The following is a 21,004-nucleotide window of genomic DNA, read 5'->3' as shown; positions in this document are numbered from 1 at the left end:
CTCTTGAAAACCTTTGAGAATGGAGACTGCACCACCTCTCCAGGCAACCCTGTTCACTCCTCAACTGTCCTTATGGTGAAAGAATTTTTCCTATTATTGAGCTGGAACTTCCCTTGGTTCAGTTTTTGCCCGTTACCTCTTGCCCTCCCACCATGCACCACTGGTCCACTTTTCTTCCCTACTTTCACACCATACCTTCCTTTCCATCTGCCCAATCTTTTTTTTTTTTTTTTTCCTCTCATTATTACATTACCTATCAAAATCTCTCTCTTGCTTTGGCTTCCTCGCGCTCTACTTACTTTAAACTTATTATTTCCCTGGAAACCTCCTCTTCCCAATACATGTCTCCCATTTATTCTCGGCTTCTTCCCAGCCATACTTGATTATGGAGTAACCCTCCCCATACTGCATCACATTTAACATCCACTCAGAGGATATTTTTTTGCATAAAATGAAAAATAATTAAAACTTTATGGAATTCTGTTAGGTTAAACATTAAACTTCTCTATCAGGAAAGGGAGAGGAATTGACTTCATTAAAGATAAAGCAGATACAAGATTTCAGAATCTGTTCCATTAAACTTCCTGCACTCTCCAGCAGAAAAGTTAATTTTCAATTTTTCTGTGCCCTTCTTTCATATCCTGAAAGCTTTAGATCACATTGTTATTCAGTAACACCTGTTACAGTCTTTATTCTGGGATCTCACCCAAAATTATAAATGAAAATGTGTGCATGTTTAAGGAACTACCTGTCTTAGATAACATATTAAGTATACTCTAACAACTGACTTAAAAGTTTACCCTGAAAAGCATGCCACAAACAAACAGCAATTAAAATAATACTTTGTTTGAATACAGATCGTAAATACCATATCCTAGGGAATTAATACCATAAGAATAAAAAGGCATCTGAGTGGTAAATAGGTTTTAGCCTACAGATGTAATTTTTTTCTCTTAATTGCGCATATATGTGTATACATACATTTGTTTTTGTAAAAATATGTTCATACCATGCCATAAACATATGTTCATACCATGCCATTCTTGGTCTGTCATTACAATTCCTACTATTTTGGAAGCACATCCTGTTCATCAAAATACTTTTGAAGACTGCAGTGAATTCAAAATAGTAAATTAATTTATCAGAATTCCATTTTCACTTTCTACACAGCAATGGCTTGACTGATCTAGAAAGTCAGTATGGTTCTCCCTGGCATTTTTAGTATCTCATAATAGAGATGTTTACCACTGTAAACACAAGAACAATGAAACAAGTACTGCCAAGCATTTTGTTCATTCATGCTCAACAGAATGAATGGAAGTTGTTATTTGTATAACATAGGTAACCAAAAATATCTACCAATTTTCTGTTTATTCATTCCACATTTGTCTGTAGCCACAAAAACCAAAAGCCAAATTTGACACTGCCCCTACCAATATTAGCATACAAGAAAGAGAGGAAGCTTGTGTGGTAGAAGACAAGGAAGAGGGTTGTTTTCACCTGACAAAACTATTCTCAGGAGTACCTTCCCTCCTGCCAGTCTATTTCTTTGCCTCACAGCAGAGAACAGCCACTGATTAATGAGCGTGCCTGTGAAACCGCAGCCTACCCCGAATGACATATATGTCCTTTGATACACAAGGCTTATGTAATTTTTTCTTTTTTTTTTTTTTTACAAAAAGTCATATGGGTTCTTCATATAACACAAAATATAGTATGTAGCTCCCAACAGTCAGAACCAATTTGAAGGCATTACAATCTCTTTTTCTGACACTTCCAAAATGTAATCGTATCTACATCAGCAGATATTTAGCCAAATGTAAGTGCAAAATATCCAATCTGCCAACACACATTCTTGTCATAAAGTTATTGCAGAAGAGCCCTTAAGAAAAGAAAAAGGAGGAGAGTCAAACTCTAAGTTACAAAGTTCTACTGAGACGCGCCATTTAAAGTTTACATGTTGGAACTAGAGTTCAAAGATACCTACCCTGAGGGCAGCAGTCCTAATGGAAATTTTTTAGGATGTTTTGTATTAGCCTGATCTTAACCACATTTCTAGATGAGTCACCCTTATTGTAAGATGATGTTTTCTTCAAGACTATTAAAAATAGGCATGTGCCACCTTGTCTGCATACTCTACAAGTTCATACCTGCTTAACTAAAGAAAAGCATTAAACTTACTGTTTATAAAACAAATTATATTAGAACTCAGACTTTCATAATATAGTTGTAAAAAAGACTTGAGGAAGTAAGCAAACAATAGATGTTTTAAGAAAACAGTCTCAAAAGAAAAATAACTCATTAGTCTATTTTCTATTTACATTAGTGAAGAGTTTCTTTGTATTGCCTTGAATACGAATGCTATATATACATATAAATATCTACAGTACAAAAATGTATGCATGCATGTATGTTTTTCTTCCTTCCACGTGAGTCAAGTTTAGCAAGCTGAAATTTGTCAGTTACTATGTCTCAGCAGGCCATCAGTTAAAAATCTAGCTGTGCTTCTGTGAAACATTTGGGACTTGTTACATAGTTAGAATTATATTTGTAACAGAGCAGACTATAGAAACAGTCTCATAATCCAGTGACTAATTTTATTTTTTCAGACATCATTTAATTGCCAAACACATATTACCATAATATATTTTTTTTGTATTTAGCTTGAATATTTACAGAATTATAATTTAATATATGGACAATAGACAGAAATGCAAGACTACCACAAAAATAAACAGGATACCAAAATACTACATCAAACTGAACTACAAGGAATGTGTTCCTTAGCGAAACTGTCTATAGGCACAAGTGTAACCTTAATATTCTAGTATAAAAAATTAAGTATTTCAAGATCTGTTGAAGTTCATAATTCAAAGCAAAATAAATACTATTTGAAAGGAGAAAGGGAAAAGTTGGCTGACTATTTCTCAGCAACACAAATATTTTTAATATAGCTTAAATGGATTTTCTGAATAAAACAAACAGGTTAACAGAAAAGATAACTGTCATTCTCTGAAGTTGAAGGAAACCAAGTTTCAGTCACTAATAAATATAACTGTAGATGACATGAAAATTGGAACTGTGGTTATAAAATTAAATATGTATACTCAAATGTTCTTTAGCACTTCTGAATTCATCCGGTGATTCTGAACTCATCCAGTGATAAAATGTGCATTCAGCAAAGTAAATTGGATCACTTAATAATAAAGAAATCAATTGTGAAGACTTAAACAGTAGTGGGCAGCCTGTGTGAGGCCAGTGCCCTCAGCACCCTATACCCTCCCAGGCCATACATTTAGCTTCTGGGACATCTCCAGAGGACCTTGACAGCACACAAGTTGGCATGCCAAAAGCTGATACCTTGCAACCCAGCCTTACGGCATCATGCAGGACTTCCCCTTCAGACACCCTACATTGCCTGAACTTCACGTCTGAATCCACCCAAGTATGTGATACAGGACTGTACTACCCAGTAATGCTGCATGTGTCCTCTTCAACAACTTGACACAAAGAAGCATCATGTAGACCAACATCCCATGGTGGTTACTATTTATACCCAAAGTGATATATAGTGTCAGGAAGAGGCACCCTCTTTTCCATATAGGCAGGAAAGATTGCTGCCAGCTATGCTCAGCAAGATCACAGACACACTACCAGCCAGTACCAACCGAAAGTAAAAGAAAGGGATTTTAACAAGGCAAAACACAGTCAATTCCACATGGCAAGGCAGGTAGTCCTTTCTGGAGTTTCTGGCATCTTGAATTTATCCCAAAGAAAGAAAAGGAAAAGAAAGGAAAAAGAGGAGGTAGATATCCAGAAAACCCATCCCTGAGGATGCCTCCAAGGGGGAATAGTATGTGAAAATCCACAAGGACATGGATCTTGTGCAAGCCACAAATAGCACACTAGTACACTAGGGGCTTCTGCTAGACAAGTTAGTATCTCTAGACCAGTCAGAATCAGCGGAAGGTCGTTCCCTCCAGAGACTGTCACTGAAACCCTCAGAAGAAACACTGCATGGGAACTGCCACTTTCTTGCAGGGGTTGCTTCTCCATCAGTCTCTATAACATGCTTCCATGACACTAGCAGGTCCCTAGTGCAGAAGCTCACAAACAGCTACCACACAGCAGATAGCTACCTAAGTTGTGGGAGAAAACACATAAAGGGTAACAACAAGTAGCAGCACTTCATATAGCACCACGCCGTGGGTTCTGAACCCTCAAGAAAAGCGGACACTGTGATACATTCAATTAGCCAGCTCGTAGGACAGGCCTAACTGAGCATGCCTTGGCTTACAGCAGGGTTGCCGTTTTGGAAGGTGATGCGTCCTTGAAGGTTTTCCATAAGCACAGCACAACACAGTAGAACATCACTATTAAGAGTACTTTTGTAAAACTAACAACAACCATAAGACTGAATGATGCAACACGGAGGTACAACAGGATGATGCTCAATAGGTCAAAAAAGACATTCTCCCCTTAAATATGCTTTCCTTTAACTGTGGCATGAACTGTGAATAAAATGGTTACCTAATACTATTTTATATGGCTCACTGTCCACTATAAAAATGAATCATGTTGTACCAACCTAAAGATCTGGTATTTAAAGCCTTTTGAAAGGCATAGAATAGGTAAGGCACAACACTCAAACTGCAGACTTGGAGTGCTAACAGTGTCTATTCAAAATCTCATTAAAGATAACGCATTATGTAAGATAAATCTGTTATATTAATTCTATTATGTTATATTAATTCTGTTATAGGGTGTCCAAATTAGCTATGATGGACTCTTATTACACTGCTTGCATAAGGATTAAAGAACATGTAAGGCTTTCCCTTCCTGAAATCATGCAGTGCAGCACAAAGCAAATCTAAACTTCGAGGAACTTAAAGTACAATTTTTCATAGAGACCAGGCATAACAAAAGATTATTGTGGTTACTGAAGCAGATATATTGCATGCTGCCATAGTAACAGAACATTAGATAAGTAAGATCAAGTAAGGGATTAGCCTGATTTACCACCATGTAAGTCTTCATTTTTACTTTAAGCTACATAGACTTTTTATCAGGACCAACAGCTGCAAAAGATTGTACTGGCTTTAGTGAAAACAAAAAATGTGGTAACATGATGAAATACACATGTAAAATATGTATCTATGAGCAGTATGAAGAGAACGACTGGTCATTTACAGCATTCTTGCTCCAGTTATAAAAAGAAATAGTTAAACTTAGTGACTGTTCCTTTCATTTGAATAAGCTGCATCCAAGCCGTTTTAGAGAAAGCTGGTTGGAATGGACCTTATTTTTAAAATAAATTATAACTCATTTTCTTTAATGACTTATGAGATTAATGAAGCTGTTATATACACAGGAACGTGGAAATTAATTTGCATGAAGGTTTCAGTGTTGTTTCAGATTTACGTTTTTTTTTCTGTAGGAAATAATACTGTGTGTTGTTACATAAAATTAGCACAAAATACTGTAAAAACATATTTTAAGCAAAATGTTTCAAAATATTACAAATCTATTTGCTTTTCTTTTAAATAATCTGTAAAGAAGAAAGAATAGCACTGATTAAAAGAATACAAGGAGTCATCTTTATAAGGATGGGAGGGCAGCAGAGGGAGAACACAGAAACCATTTTTTCACATTGTATTCATTTCTAGTTTCCCCACAAGAAGCGTGATGACTCAGTTTCCACCTTCACAAGAGCTGCTCTGTAATGATGGGGCCGTGTGAGGAAGGAGGCATAAGCAAACTGGACAGCTGAATGATGGGAGCAAGGTGCTGCCTCCTTCTCCAGCTACATAAAGCAACAGATTTCACATAAGGTGTCCATCTGGCTTTCTCCTTGCCCACTACAGAAGAACGTATCTAGTAAAGGATCAAATAAACTGCAAGAAGATGAACAAGAACTTTTTAAAAAATACAAATTAGCACTGGTTTTGATTTTTCTTTTCCTTTAAAGTTTACACATCCTCAGTACATCCTGAAGGTCTTCTGAACCAAATAACTCTTAAATATTTGAGTAATACTGAACGATACAGTTAAATAAACTGGCCTTTGCATTACAAAAGTAGTACAGTCTACAATTAAGTTCCAGGAACATGGAAATGAAAGTGGATCTACTTGATCCAGTAATGACTGATAAATTTTCATTAAATACTAAGAACATACATGGTAAATAAATACAAAAAATGCATAGGAAAGAGGAAAATAAGATCAAAGTTAACACAGAACTATGAGTTTGCTGAGTTTTTTTCCAACTTGAATAGTGAATCTTTTGTCAAGATATAATCAACATAGTACATTCATTGAGCCGATTCATGGCATTTGCATCATTTTATGCTGGCATTACTGGCTTCAGCAAGCTTGACTGACAGAAGTACAATTCTTGTTACAGCAAATATTTACAAATGTTGTAACAAAACAGCACACCCAAGCAGTTGAATCAGCTTTCTACATTTCCTTATTAATCAGAGGGAACTTTTCTTTGAAAGTCTCTGCTATATAGATAATACTTAAAATTACAGACAATACTGAAAAGAAGTCTGTACTGTAAAAGCATGCATACACTCTGTTATAATTAGGAATTCAGTGAGAACTCCTATCGTGGAGGTATGGATTTGCATCTTGCTAGATGAAATAAACTGGATGCTGGCAGTACAAAGAGGGTTTCAGAAGTGGGGGGGGTTGTAATATTTTTTTTAAAATATTTAACTGCCATTCTGACTCTGCAAAAACTTATTTACTTGATTTAACTGAAATTAAGTCAATAGGACAAGTCAGATCATTGCTTTGTTAAGTAAGGACAAGCAAAATGACTGCTGTAATGGGATCTATATTTAGACCGGTAAAAGAGAACTTCATTTTTTCATATAATTACTTTTGCACTGCTCAAAGATTGGAAGCTTCCCTTTTTTCCATTGAACTATCATTCAAAGTAAAGTATTAGTTCCAATTCCTATTCATCAAGGAGATAAAAATCATTGCTTAATTGTATATCATACTGTACCATGAAATTCCTCTTTTGCATACTGATTCATTCTATTAACTATTTTTTGTCTTGTGAGTCATTTTGCTCATGTGATAACCACAGTAACAGTATTTGAGCTTTTAAAATTTATATTCAAACTGAATTGTTTTATGCAAGGAAAGATCACAAAATTAAACAAAAACTACTACATACTTTTCCAAGAACACAAGAATTTCAGAAAATTTAAAAAAAAAATGCTTTGATAATCACTGGGCCAACTCAAGAACTTCTTATCTAGATTTTATTTGTGAAAAACTCTTAATGGCAGAATGAATTCTGTTTGCATAAAGTTTGTAAATATCCAATAGCTATCAAAAAATAAGGGGACAAAATGGAGATACTGCATATTTTGAAAATATTTTTCCAGTTTCAGTCAGATCACACCCCCATTTTCAAAGCTTCCCATAAGCTTGAATAAGTTAATAATATTTTTCTGAAAATATCAACCCAAATAATTTCTGAGATGAAATATTCTTTTCAGTAACTCAATAAAAGCTGCTAATAATGGCATTTATAAGCCAAGAGATGCTCATATTGGCAATCTAAGCTGAACGAATGTTTCCTAGGAAATCAAGGACAGAGAGTCTCCCTTCCATTCTCCAGCTTTGTAATAAAACCCTGAGAATCCTAAGAATTTCCAGGCTTTCCAGATGTATAAATGGAATTTTCTGTATTTCAGTTTGTGACCATTACCTGTTCTCCTTTCCCTGAACACCACTGAGGAAGAGTCTGGCTCAATTTTCTTCACTCCAACCCATCTGGCATTTATACACATTGCTAAGATCCCCCTGAGCCTTCTCCTCTCCAGGCATAACAGTCCGAGCTCTCGCAGCATCTCTTCATATGACAAATGCTCCACTACCTCAATCATCATCACGGCCCTTCGCTCGACTCTCGCCAGTATGACCATGTCACTCCTGAACAGGGGAGCTCAGAATTGGACCCAACACCCTAGATGTGAGCTCACCAGTGCTGAGCAGAGGCGAACGGTCACCTCCCTTGACCTGCCGGCAATGCTCTGTCTACCACAGCTGCTGGCCTTCTTTGCCATAAGGGTGCATCGCCAGCTCCTGTTCAACTTGTTGTCCACCAGTACTCCCTGGGGCTTCTGCAGACCTGCTTTCCAGGCGGTCAGCCCCAGCCTGTAGTGGTGCCTTGCTTCCCAAGTGCAGGAGTTTGCACTTCCCCTTGCTGAATCATGAGACTCCTGTTCACCCATTTCTCCAGCCTGTCAAAGTCCTTCTGAACAGCAGTACAACAGACCTAGAGGTCTATCAACCACTACTCCCAGTTTTACATCATCTGCAGACTTGCTGAAGGTGTACTCTGCTCTATCACTCAGATCATTAGTGAAGATTTTAACCAGCATCGACTTCTAGGGTAAACTGCTGTGACTGGGCTCCAGCTGGACTTTATGTCTGAGCCTGTCAGTTCAACCAGTTTTCAGTCCACCTCACTGTCCACTTTTCTAGTCTGTTCTTAATCATTTTGTCAATGAGAATGTCATGGGACATAGCGTCAAAAGCCTTGCTGAAATCAAGACAAACCATATCCATTGCTCTCCTCTCATCCATCAAGCTAGTCATTTCATTGTAGAAGGCTATCAGGTTAATCAGGCATAACTTCCCCTTTGAAAATTCATGCTGACTATTCCCAGCTACCTTCTTGTCTTTAACATGTTTGGAAATCCTAAGCTTGAAAGCTAGAGGAGCGTGGTACCTCTAAGAATCCTACTCAAAACAAGATTTTAAAAAATTCCAGGCCTCTAGCTATGGAGACGAGAACCCAGTCCCTGTCAAAACTACAACTCCCAAGTTCTAGTTCCCAAGAACTTCACAGCCTTATCTCCTTGGTATGCGCCTGAAAAATTCTACCAGGTAGTTCTAGAAGTGCATAGAATATGCCACATTTGCCCACTGTAACAACCAGAATCTTCAAACTTGTTGCATTCCTGGAGGTCTGGAAAAGCAACATGCAGAATACCACAGCAATAACTGAGCTCTGTTTAAGCTTTCTGGCTTGTCTACAGCAACGGAGCTGAGCTTGACGTGGTCTAATTTACCCAAACCAGAAGCTAAACCAATACTGGACCTTGTATACAACACAAGAGACCGAAGTGAACAACTAGTCAGTCACTCACCATGCCCTAATAGGACTTTTTTTTTTTTTCTGCTTTTCTTAAATAGGAACTATGATCTTTTCTCTGGAAAGATATTTTTAATCCAAAAGGAAGTCCCTTTCTCTTCATCAGTTTCCAGGCTTTTATCCTTCAGGTCTCAACACTGAGTCAAGCAAAAGTCCCCTGAATCAGTGCCTATCAGTTTAGAATAACCATCAGTGGGCTCATCATACAGTACTTAAGCGTTCTTCCTTTCTACATTGTTTTAGGCAGACTCAATCTAGATAAAGACTAAATCTAGCCTTTATGTTAAACTGCTACGAAACCACTGTTACCAGTACAAGAAAAGGTTAAAAACCAATTCAACAGAGTAATTATAAATTAATTGTATACCTCAATAACATATAATTGCTATATCAACTTAGGTAACATGTTTCTGTATGTAAAGAGCCCTAAAGAGTTAATATTTAATTTCCAGTCTACTACTTAGGTTAGAAAGATGGAACGTATTCACAATTGAAGTGGAAATGAAAGAAAATAATTGTTTATTCCTTATAAAGCCATTCAAAATTCATCTCTGTTTGACTTTGTAATATACACAGCTTTTTACAAGGTTCTCTATTCTAAGAGAAGTAAATAAAGGTAAATAATGCATAATATAAGTATTCCAGTGAACCAGCAAAACCAACTTGCCTAAGCACATTTTATTCATAATAAAACTTTTCCTAAACACATTTAAAACTACAGCACACAAGATTCTAAATTAGACTGAGGAATATGAAAAATGACAGCCACAAGGACAAACACATACCCTTAATAATCGATTCAGCTGCATACAGATCCCGCTTGTAGGTCACCTAAAGGACAGACAAGCCTCATTAGATTTTACACAGCAGGAAGGAATGCAAAACCAATAAAACAATGCCCTGAAGGCAATCCTTTACATTTGAAATACCATAAACAAATGATATTGTCAATTTCTAAATTCTGGTAAAATATCACTGGCAAGTCACGAGAACAGAAGCTACAGAAATTACTGGAGACTCAAGAGAAACCTTTTTTTAAATACTTCGATCTGCTTAGAACTCATTTGAAATCTAAAACTATTTCTAACCCTTTAAAGAATCATAAAATATGACATTGCATCTATTTTCACACATCCATTTTTCTAATTCCTTAAAAACAGTGTGTTTACTCTATAATTTTATTGTGAATTAGGTTCATTTTTTATAGGACTTGTGATCATAAAAATGACAGCCAGGGAGAAGCCTCGTTATTTCTTTTACTTATGCAGGTGTAATTTTTCAGTAGTGCAAGACTATTACTGTTAATGAGAGTTCAATTAATCAGTGGGAGTCAGTGAGACTATAGTAGGCTTTGTATGAGCTTTCAGAGGATTAAAAACCATCAAGATCTTCTTGAAGACATTATTCAGATCAAGTTAGATGGATAATAAGATGCTGAATATCAACTTGGTACTTGCAAAAAACACCTGTCATATCTGCCTTTGTACTCTCATGGTGGTTGACAATCCCAGTATTAGGCTTTGCAAATAAAATAACAGAAAACTAAAGACAGCATCTACCCAAGGTGCTAACAATCTCTGCTAGCAATGTCTTTGCAATGACATGCAGTGACCGATAGAAGAATATATGAATGAACCGATATAAGAATAACTGCTAAATATTTGGTTTTGTTTTTACTGCAACTTCCTTTTATGTTAAATATTACTGGATTTTCTTCATTTGTTTCTCTAGAGTCTGAATAACTTTTTTCTTCCTTTTTGAAATGGACTTAATAGGATTTCAAAAGCTTTAGTGCTGCACGGTAAATCTTACAGCAGAAACACACTATTGTAGGTATCAGCATTTTAGTCTCCAAGTAAATGACTATTTCATTTTAACATAAGGAATCTTGTAACCACTTTCTTTTCCATCTCATAAATGAAGCTGTGTATTGTAGTCAGAAACAGACAACTATTACCTTTCTCATTACTCATCATTTTTCCAAGGAATTATACTCTTTTAAAATTAAAAATTAAACTTCACCACAGATTTTGCTGCAGGAGAAGCAGCCAGAGAACGAATCTAGCCTGCGAAAACTTAGCTGTCTGTTTATATACTGTTGGGAAGAATCAATGTCTCGAATTTAAAATTTAAGGATCAGAGCTTCAGTCCAGATTTTGCCATGGTATTCTAGATGCACTTGTAATACTAGAACATCTCTTTTCTAATTTCATATTCTTGTTTATATATCCACGGCTGACATAAGGTATTTTGCTCACAGTGGAAACTTCCTATCCTCTGTGATTCCTACACCACTTTCAAAGTCACTGTCTTCCCAGTACAATTCTCTAAATATGGCCTATAATTTTTGGTTCTAAACCCACTTCTTTATATTTGGTTGAAAAAAAAAACCCATACCTTTTCTGTAAATTGTTTGCCAAGCAATCCTTCTCAATAGGTTACTTCTGATCAGTTATAGTTTTATTTACAAACCCTTAAATCTTTGCTTTGTCTGCAAACTTTATCAGAAAAACATTAAATATTACAGTCATCCTATTTTTAATTATGATGCCATGTAGTAAGAAGTCAAACTTCTGCCAACCATACATTGTATCAGCATTACCATCTTTATCAGCCAAGACTACAATCTTGTAAAAAAGCCTTGAAGTCAATTTCACAAAATAGGTAAATTTCATGTTGGTTGACATTAATTGCATTAGTCTCTTAACTCTTGATTAATCGAGTTCTGCCTGTAGCAGTGCACCCTTTTGTTTTGTTACTCAATATCGAACTCACAGGCTTCTAATCACTCAGATTCTCTCTCTTCATGTGATAACATTAATTTTCGTTCCATCCTATTGAGCATCCAGCATTCCAAGATTTTTTGAATGTTATCGCTGCAATCCAGAATTTCGCTAGGCCAAGTTCTAAAACTCAAGACAAATACCTCACTGTCATGGAATATGAAACCATCATCTGCTTATCTGGCAAGGGCACAATAGTCTTAGTTATTAAACATTTCTCTACTGTATAATAAACAATATACTATATCTATTTAGTAATGCTTCAAAATCATCAGACAACGGTTTGTTTGATTGGTTTCCTATGTGCTCTTCTCTCTCAATTGTCATACTGCAACTTTTCACTACCTAGGAAGATTTACAAAACAGTATGTTAAATGCAAAACATAACTGTTTACCAAATAAATACAATAAAGTTATTATCACACATACACAAAATGCAACGCATTTTAGTTTAATGAGGCATTTTCCCCTGTCATATTAAGGTATCATACAGATCTCCATAGCATGGGATATTTCTCTAGCATTAGAAAATAACCTGTTGTTTCTAGAAATGGTGAGTATTTTTTGCACTATCAGGATTAAGTCTAAACAGGTATCAAATTTTTAAAAGTGTTCTTACAATGCAGTTTTCATCTGCATTATACACACACGCATATATTAGACTCCAACAAGTACATTCTGTTACATGATTTTACACATTATGAGGATATTGCCCCAAAACATTTAAGGTAATTTTGTTTCAAAGGTATCGAGCACAGAGAAATTGAAAATGCGGTGTTGATAGTGTGATTCTGTTTCCTTTTTCACCATCCTGATCTAAATGTTATAAATAATTATATAACAACTACATTTATAATAGAACTTATAAATATTTATAACACCAAAGTAACGTGAATGTTCCTGCCTGCTTCTTGTTGACACTACAAAGAATGACTTTAATTTTGTAATTTGTTACCAGAAAGTAAACAAACTATCTCTTGCTTTAGCTCCAACCATGAGTGACTTTGAAACATTACTTTTTGTAATACATTATGAGTAGACAGCGCTCCTGCAGAATAGAGTTAATTCAAAAAAATAATACACACGCACACATAAGGAACTTTTTCACACAGCTTTGAGTCATTTAATGTTATACATTACAATGTTATATGTTAAACACCTAACAAATAAACTGAATTCTTACAAATAGCAGATCTTCTCTGTAAAGATTCAAGGTCCACATAGAATGAAACTGGTTTGTAATACTTGGACTTTAGAAACTGTTCTCCACTTGTTAGTTAACTGCAGTTTTTCTGTTACACATCCTCTGAAACCTCAACTGAACAGTGATTGTTTATTTCAGTTCTCATTTATCTGTATGGAGTATCTTTTCCCCTCTTGTTTTGCTTCTTGGAGCCACTGGGAGCACAGCAGTTCTCAGCTTACGAAACATAATTTATCTCAGCATTGAAAAGCCTTACACAAAAACAAACCAACATTTTACAAATTACATTATTATAACAGCTAAGGAAAGACAATTCTGCTTCTGAAAGGTGATTAGTAGCAAACAGCCACAGCTCCTAACCATTTTTTAGGCAAGCATCACTTGAGAAAATTGGCAGTGTTCTGCACTTCATCAAACTTCACAGACTGAGCACAACTGTTCTCTTCTTTAATGGTACTGCCCCAAGTCACCTGCCAAACACCCTGGTACAGAGTGACCAACACCCGGGTGCTATTCAAGCAGGAAGGAGCTATCTTCCTCTGTAGCCTCTAAGCTGATAGGAGTATCTGCTGCAGAAACAATTTACTGCTATGCAGACCTTACCATTTTTATGCCTTTGACTTTGAATGCCTTCACAAGCCACAGAAGACACCAATGAATTTTAGCTACAAAATAAGACAGGGAATAGGACGTGAGAAGGTAAGGTACTTTAATGATACAGCACCAGCACCTTTGTGTATACTATATATAGCATATTCACTGCTCTGTACCGCCTGCAGCACAGTATCTGCGCATAAATGGGTGCTGTTGCTGCTGCCACACACAGCACCACACTGTCAACACTGAGACTTTCACCTGATCCACAGTATTTTCATCTTTTCCAGCTGAATCTCCTTCTCCATTATATTCTCCACTATACCACAATCTCAAAAAGTCCTCTGTCCAATATCTGAGCACCTACAAGGAATTCACTCTTCAACTGTTATCATTTTTCATGTGTTTACAGGCCTCTTTAAAGTCCAGTGATACTGCAATGGATTCCATGTGCTAGAAAGTTAACAACATCAGGATTTTGTTTCACCAACAACGTTGGAGTGGCACTAACACTTCAACAATTCTCTTTGAAAACAGATGTGCACAAGCTCAATTCTGAAGTGTAACTGGGGGCTGGTTACCAGTGCTGTTCCTCAGGGGCTGATACTGTGGACAATACTGTCTAATATCTTTATTAATAACCTGGAAAAGGGGAAATACCCTCAGCAAACTAGTAGATAACAAATGGGACAGTATTCAATATGCTGAAGGGTACAACACTCATTTAGAGGGATTCTGAAAGGCTGGAGAAAGGGGCTGACAGAAACCTTGTGAAACATAACAAACACAAATACAGCATCCTGCGTATGAGACAGAATAACTCTACGCAGCAGTCCATACTGATGCCAAATACAGAAAACAGCTTTGCAGAAAAGGAGCTTCCGGACAAGCTGAACACGAGTCAGCAGTGAGCAGCAGTGCAGAAAAGGAGTCCAGCTGACTGAGCTGTATTAGTAAGGGAGAAGAATTCCTTACAGAGAATACAGGGAATATTCTCCTGTATCCGTCCCTTTTGAGAACACGCTGGAGTACCGTTTCTAATTTTGGGCTCCCCAGTATAATGCTGCGAGGAACAGGAGGAAGCCCAGGCTGCTGAGACAGCGTGAGAAAACTTGGGTTGTTCAGCCCAAAGAACAGAAGATGAAGGGTGGCAAAAGGTCATAATTAATGGCTACATAGAAGAGAAAACTGCACTCTTCTTGCAGATCTTTCTGTTGGCCTTACAGAATTTCCCAGTGGAAGAGGCAGTAAGGGAAACACAGACCAAATATTATGAAAAAATCTTCTCCATACAGGGTGATAAGCATTGGCCCCACTTTCAGCAAGGTGTTGGACCAGATGACATCTAGGTACTTCCTTCAGTCATAATTATTCTGTCATTCTAGGTCCAAAGACTACGTTTCATCTCCTGGACATCAGCAGTATCTACAGATAGTAAAGAACTAAATAAATAATATAAAGAACTAAACAAACATTATGGGCTTATTTTGTTACCCTTCGTGTAAGCACCATGCTTTGCAATGAGAACAATGAAACCATCCAAAAAGTGATCTAATGCAAATATGCATGACATAATCTGTCCCTTAGAAGACTGAACAGGAAAATAGACAATATATTTTTTCAGAAAGACCGTGTCCCCAGAAAGTTATTCAAAGAAGTTGCTGTATGCAACCAACACATAAGTAAATTTTGCTGCTAAATTGCACAGGAAATTTGCACTGCAGATTCAGGAAATTACCTTCCTGTGTTAGATTTACTGTCATATTATTAGAAATCATGTCCCATTGAAGGAATTTACTGTAAAAGACAGCTGGAGTGATTTGGGCTGCTTCCAGATCCTTCAATGTGGTAATGAATAAAATAACAAAAAAAAAAAAAAAAGGAAACACTTAAAAATTGCATGACACAACAGTTACTGAGAAAGAGTAATGTCCCACTATCCAAAACAATGAAATGGGATACTTTTAAGCAGCAGGGATGTATCCTTTGGTACCTGTACACATACCTGCTTTGTCAGTCATCAGGAACCTACAGATTATCAGACAAAGTGAACGATGTTTAAAAATTTCAAAAGATTGTTTGCAGAGGTCCAAACATTACAGTGTTACTGAATGTAATGAACTGCTCTAAAAAAAAGAAAAAAATCAAACTGTTTTTAGCCTGGTATTTGGCATCAGAGAAAAAGTGATGTCCTCATAGGAAGTGGAGCAAAATAGACGAAAGATACAGAAATAGCATGAGAAATTTCATTTCATAAAAGAAACTTCTTAGGTTTAGAGATTATGGATTTATAGTTTTACAGATTCAAGCACGTAGTTGGTTTTCCTAATTCCAGATAAATATTGTCTTCATTGATTACCTCAGGTAACATCTGCCCAAGGCTGTCTACAACAATGAGCTCTAAAAGAAGCTCACGATAATCCAAAAACAACTCAGAAATCTGGAAGAGAAAGGCCTAAGTATTACAACTGAAAACACACCTGAATTTTATGGTAATATATGAATTTTATTATTTTTTAAAGACCTATATAAAAGTAGAGATTATTATTGCCTTTACCTTCCAGAGGTCAGCTGTTCCTTCAACAAGTTTGGCATTTGTTTTACAGTATTTCAGAGCCAGATGCAAACATTCAGTTCCATAATCCAGGTCATAGTCTGTACACTGCAGTAATTAAAAAAGAATAAATATTCTTAATTGGTCCTAAAGAAAGCATACTTTTAAGCAATAACAGATTTTCTTTCATTAATTAAACCTTATATCTCAATAGTCCTGTCTAGAATAATACATTCTGAATTAGGTAGGCAGGTTCAGGACGGATCAGAAACAAAACCCTTCCAAGAAGCTTATGCCAAATTCTAGCTATCCAGCAAAGTGTTACAGAAGTAAATATACACTTTATAACCACAGATGAATTCAGTTAGGTGCTGCAAGTATCTTGCTACACCTTTATGTTCTTAACTAAATCAATGAGAAGCTACATGTATAAAAAAAAATTTTGACAGAGTTGAGGCCCCACCAAAAGAAATCATCAACCTTCTAGTGACAAACTTTTAGAGCATGAGAACAAGTTAATAAATTATAGAAACATGACTCTTCAAATGCCTTGTCTATTCTGGTTTCTGCAGCATCAAAAAAGGATAGTAGTAACCAAGAACATCTGTATTCCTTACGTTTCCCTCTTTATTTTTCTTGTTATATGTGTACAACATAGCAAAGTTTCATGCTGCTCCATGAGCCTTCCAGATTTAAAAAAAAAGGTTTTCCACTTTTTAGTCATCTAGAAGAGGCATTCTTCTCTCAACACACCCTTCCCAAGCAGTTTGGCTTCCTATAGTTAGTCATTATAATAATCCGAATTAATGGAAAACTGAGTAGGGAGCAGAATCTGTCAAGCCAAAACATAACGAGGTATAAAACCAGGAATTGGGAGCTTATCAAACAGGACTACCTTAAGGTGAATTGGCCTGATTAAGATAAGAAAGTTCTGGCATATTTTCATATTGCTAAATTACCAGTCCATCCAGAAATATGAATTACATGTAACAAGGAAGGATAATTTAAGATAGGGTCCTTCATAGAAATTGATGTACTTGATAAGACCACAGGCTGGCTGGCCCAGTATCCAGTCCTTAGTAGAGGCTGACAGTGAATAGTCAAGGGTAAGTAAATAAGAACAAGGCAATCTTGTCTTCTTACTTCCCCAGAATACTCCCTTGACCTCATATGAAGCTATTATACTAGCTTGGGAATCTTCTAAATTAAGACGTCCCTGAGGGATGCATTGAACCAGAAGCGATTGCCTCAACAGTCCTCAGTGAATTACAAGAATCTTTAATTCACCAATTACTTTCTGAATAGCAGTATTACTTCAGCACCTGCATCAGGAAGCATCTGATTCATCACTCTTTTCATCACATGCTCTGCTGTTCTGACAGAAAAGGGAGTGCAAAAAACACCTTCAAAATGCTCCACCACATCTCTTCTCACATCTTTCCACAGGTAGAGAGATCAACGTCTATTCAGTCATCTCATATGTGGAAGCTACGTCAAAACTTTGATCAGCCCTTTTGCCTTCCTTTACATTTATCTACACTTATCTACCAATTTTATCATAACATCCTTCTACAAACCTTCTTAGTTAGCCCTCATCTCTATTACCCAGAAAAAAAAAAGAAAAAAAAAAGAAGGGTATCTCCACTTTCTGTTCCAAATTATTTATGAACAAAATGAAGTGCACAGGTCCCAGCACAGATCTTCACAAAACTCCACTGGTGATTTACTGCTATGAAAACTGGTCATGCACTTTACCTTGTTTTTTTATCTTCTAACAAACAATCTATTCTGTTAAGTCCTTACTCTTGTCCCAAATCTGTTCAGCTTTCTTAAAGAACCTCCAGTAAAAGCTTCAGTGAAACATTTCATTATGCAAGTTGGCAGTTATCAGCTTCAGCAACCTCAAACAAGATGCCAGTTAACTCTTTAAAGAACAACAATTAGCTTTGCAATGCATAAGCTTTCCTTTACAAAAGCTGAAATAACCCTTTCGCTGTGTCAAATTTAACAATGTGTCTACAAATTCATATTTCAAATAAAACATGACAGCCCAGATACTGTGCTCAGTAATTCACAGCCTCCTCCAGGATTCAAAATTGCCAAGAATGCAAAAGTTTAAATGGGTTAAAGAAGATCCAAATGAGAGTGCTGCAATACAACTTGCCCTTTTTTCTTTTAAAACTTCCTCAAGAAGTTTAGTAAAAAAGGTGAAGAAAATTTTTAGTTTCTATTCTTGTTTTATAATGAATCAGTGAAATTCAAGGAATTCATAAATATTATACATCTGAATTGTGTAACTTACACATGTCTTGGAAAAATCAGTTATCACTTTTATATTATCTAAATTAGTCATTTTTGTCATTTTTGTTTGTCATGACTGCAATCCAAAAGATCCTTTTACACAGTCCACTTAGAAAGAAAAGTAATTTGTGTTATACTTCTCTACAGAAGTTTTTGAACACTTTGAGTAACAAAACAAAACAAAACAGACACAAGAAGATAGAGTAACTTAAAAAGAAAGACTTCTTTCCGAATACTAAAGAAAACAGGGGTTTCAAAAAGACACACTGGAATATTTTTAAATTAAGCATAAATTATTTATATTCTGTAAAAATTCAAGATACAAAAAGGTCAACAAAAAGTATAAAGGAATAGGGAACCCTAGTTCCAAAATATGTAAAATGGAGCGATCTCTCGAATAAAGACGTCCAGAGATAAATTGCCAATGAAACCAGAAATGGCCCGGTAACTTTCAATTCCAAATACTTATTACCAAAATGTCTCCTTTATTTGTTTTGTTTTTAAAGAAAATTTTCTGGTAGAATGCAAACTATTTCCTACTAATGCGAATAACATACAGATTAAAAAAAAACCCAAAGAACGTATCTTTTTCTTTTGCCTCAGAATGGAAGAGAAAATTTCAGAAAAATTTATCTGTGAAAGAATTTACTTTGAATTAAAATTAAGTTACATTTTTAAATAGATGGGTAACGAATGGTACTAGGAAAAGACTAAGCAATCCCAACTTTTTAGCAAGGTATTAATTACAGATAATTAGTAGGGAGTGGAGAAGTTCCATAAATGGGCTACAGCATCTTGAGGGTACTGCTGGCTTCAAGGGATGAAATATGACACAAAGCAAAGTAATAATTAAAAACATATTTCACTAACACTTGTACATCATGACATTTACCACTCTAATTATCTGTAATTGTTTAAACTTAAACATATTGTCACATTGTACTCTTCTGCAAGTCTGATACGCTGATGTCAGAGGAGAACGATGAAATGGAAGTATCAACTCAAGACCAGCTTAGTTTATATATTATCTATATGCTAAACTGCTCCACAAGTAAAGTTTTAAATCCATATTTCAGCTGCAGAATTTGAAAGCTTCTATATTACTCTAAAATAATTCAATTAACAAATTAAGCATTATTAGGGAGTGCCTACAATAAAAAGTTGTAGAATATCTAGGAGGAAAATTCTTACTGATCCAGGCATGAAAAGGCAGACATATTAAGTCTTCTGTATGCATTTCATTGTACATCTAAAGCCAATTTACATTACAACAATCTGTTTAAAACTTTTCCTATTTCTAAAGTCTTTTTTTGACTGAAGGGCTTTTTAACATAAAGCTTGACAGAGTACAGTTAACTGAACTTGACATGCACACATAGCTTTGTGAAACAACAGACATAGTTTAAGTTTCAGGCCACAGATTTGAAATGGTGGAAACAGCTGGAAATGTTGGCACAAAACATATCCACAAAAGAAAGAAAACAGATTAGCTCTTTAAATGACACAGAAGGAAATACGTTATTTAAAAATGCTTTTGAACTGTTGAATGTTCAAAGGCATTCTAACAGGTAGTTTTGGGGACTGACTTTTTTGTGGGCGGTTTTTTGTTTGTTTTCCAATAGTGGATTTTTGAATAAAGCGCTATGGGTGGAGTGGGATCCAGGTTTTAGCATAACACCATTTCTTCTTCCCCCGCCCCCTAAATTAGTTTGAAAGTATTTTCATAAACAATACTACTTCCTAAAATGCAAGCTATGCTGCTGTTGCTTAGCTGTAAACATGGAAGAATGGGTTAGAGAAAAAAAGCAGCTACAAAGCCTGTATCTCCCTGGTACTTACTAATACACCATAAGCTAACTTGTTTTCAATATAGTACTTTGAACAAGTAAAATTGCTTTTACTGTTAACATACACTATTTTACTGTATCTTTATACTGATAAAAGATTTTGAATGGATATATGGGACCTGGAAAAGCAGAACACACACAGATGCAAGAAAAAATTTTGTTACAGCACTGTCATTTTTTTATTTTTTCATCATTCCTTAGTTTTATAATAAGGAAACAAAAATCAATATTCTTTATGTATTAACTGAAAGAAAATCTTCAGATTTGCTCCTTTACACAGGTACCTTTAAAGCATTTATAGAGACAGTCTTTTACACTTCTGTAACCACTGACTGTGTCATCTTTAGTACTTTTTCCATTGCCAGCAACATCTCCATTTTATTCCCCCATGTAAATCCATTCTATAACAACATCAGAACACTTGCAATTAAAATGTATAACTAATTAACAATAGCAGAGCTTTATGATCTTTCCAGATCCTTGCAAATCAAGTTTTCACTGCTGAAGTACCAGAGTACATCAGGAACATTCATCATCAGG

The 21,004-nt window shown here is 35.8% G+C and overlaps 1 protein-coding gene across 1 annotated transcript in view; it reads right to left on the bottom strand.

Moving 5' to 3' along the window:
- Window positions 1–21,004, bottom strand: part of ISPD (isoprenoid synthase domain containing) — a 112,496-nt gene that overhangs the window by 59,613 nt on the left and 31,879 nt on the right. Inside the window, exons 3-4 of the mRNA XM_009887758.1 lie at window positions 16,320–16,424; window positions 9,967–10,012 (exon numbers count right to left, since the gene is read on the bottom strand). Of these exons, the coding sequence (XP_009886060.1) occupies window positions 9,967–10,012; window positions 16,320–16,424 (151 nt within the window). The remainder of the gene's footprint in view (window positions 1–9,966; window positions 10,013–16,319; window positions 16,425–21,004) is intronic.

This window comes from Charadrius vociferus, unplaced genomic scaffold (genome assembly GCF_000708025.1).
Source record: "Charadrius vociferus isolate BGI_N301 unplaced genomic scaffold, ASM70802v2 scaffold551, whole genome shotgun sequence".
Taxonomy (NCBI): Eukaryota; Metazoa; Chordata; class Aves; order Charadriiformes; family Charadriidae; genus Charadrius; species Charadrius vociferus.
The sequence above is the reverse complement of the archived record's forward strand: the minus strand, read 5'-3'. Positions and strand labels throughout refer to the sequence as shown.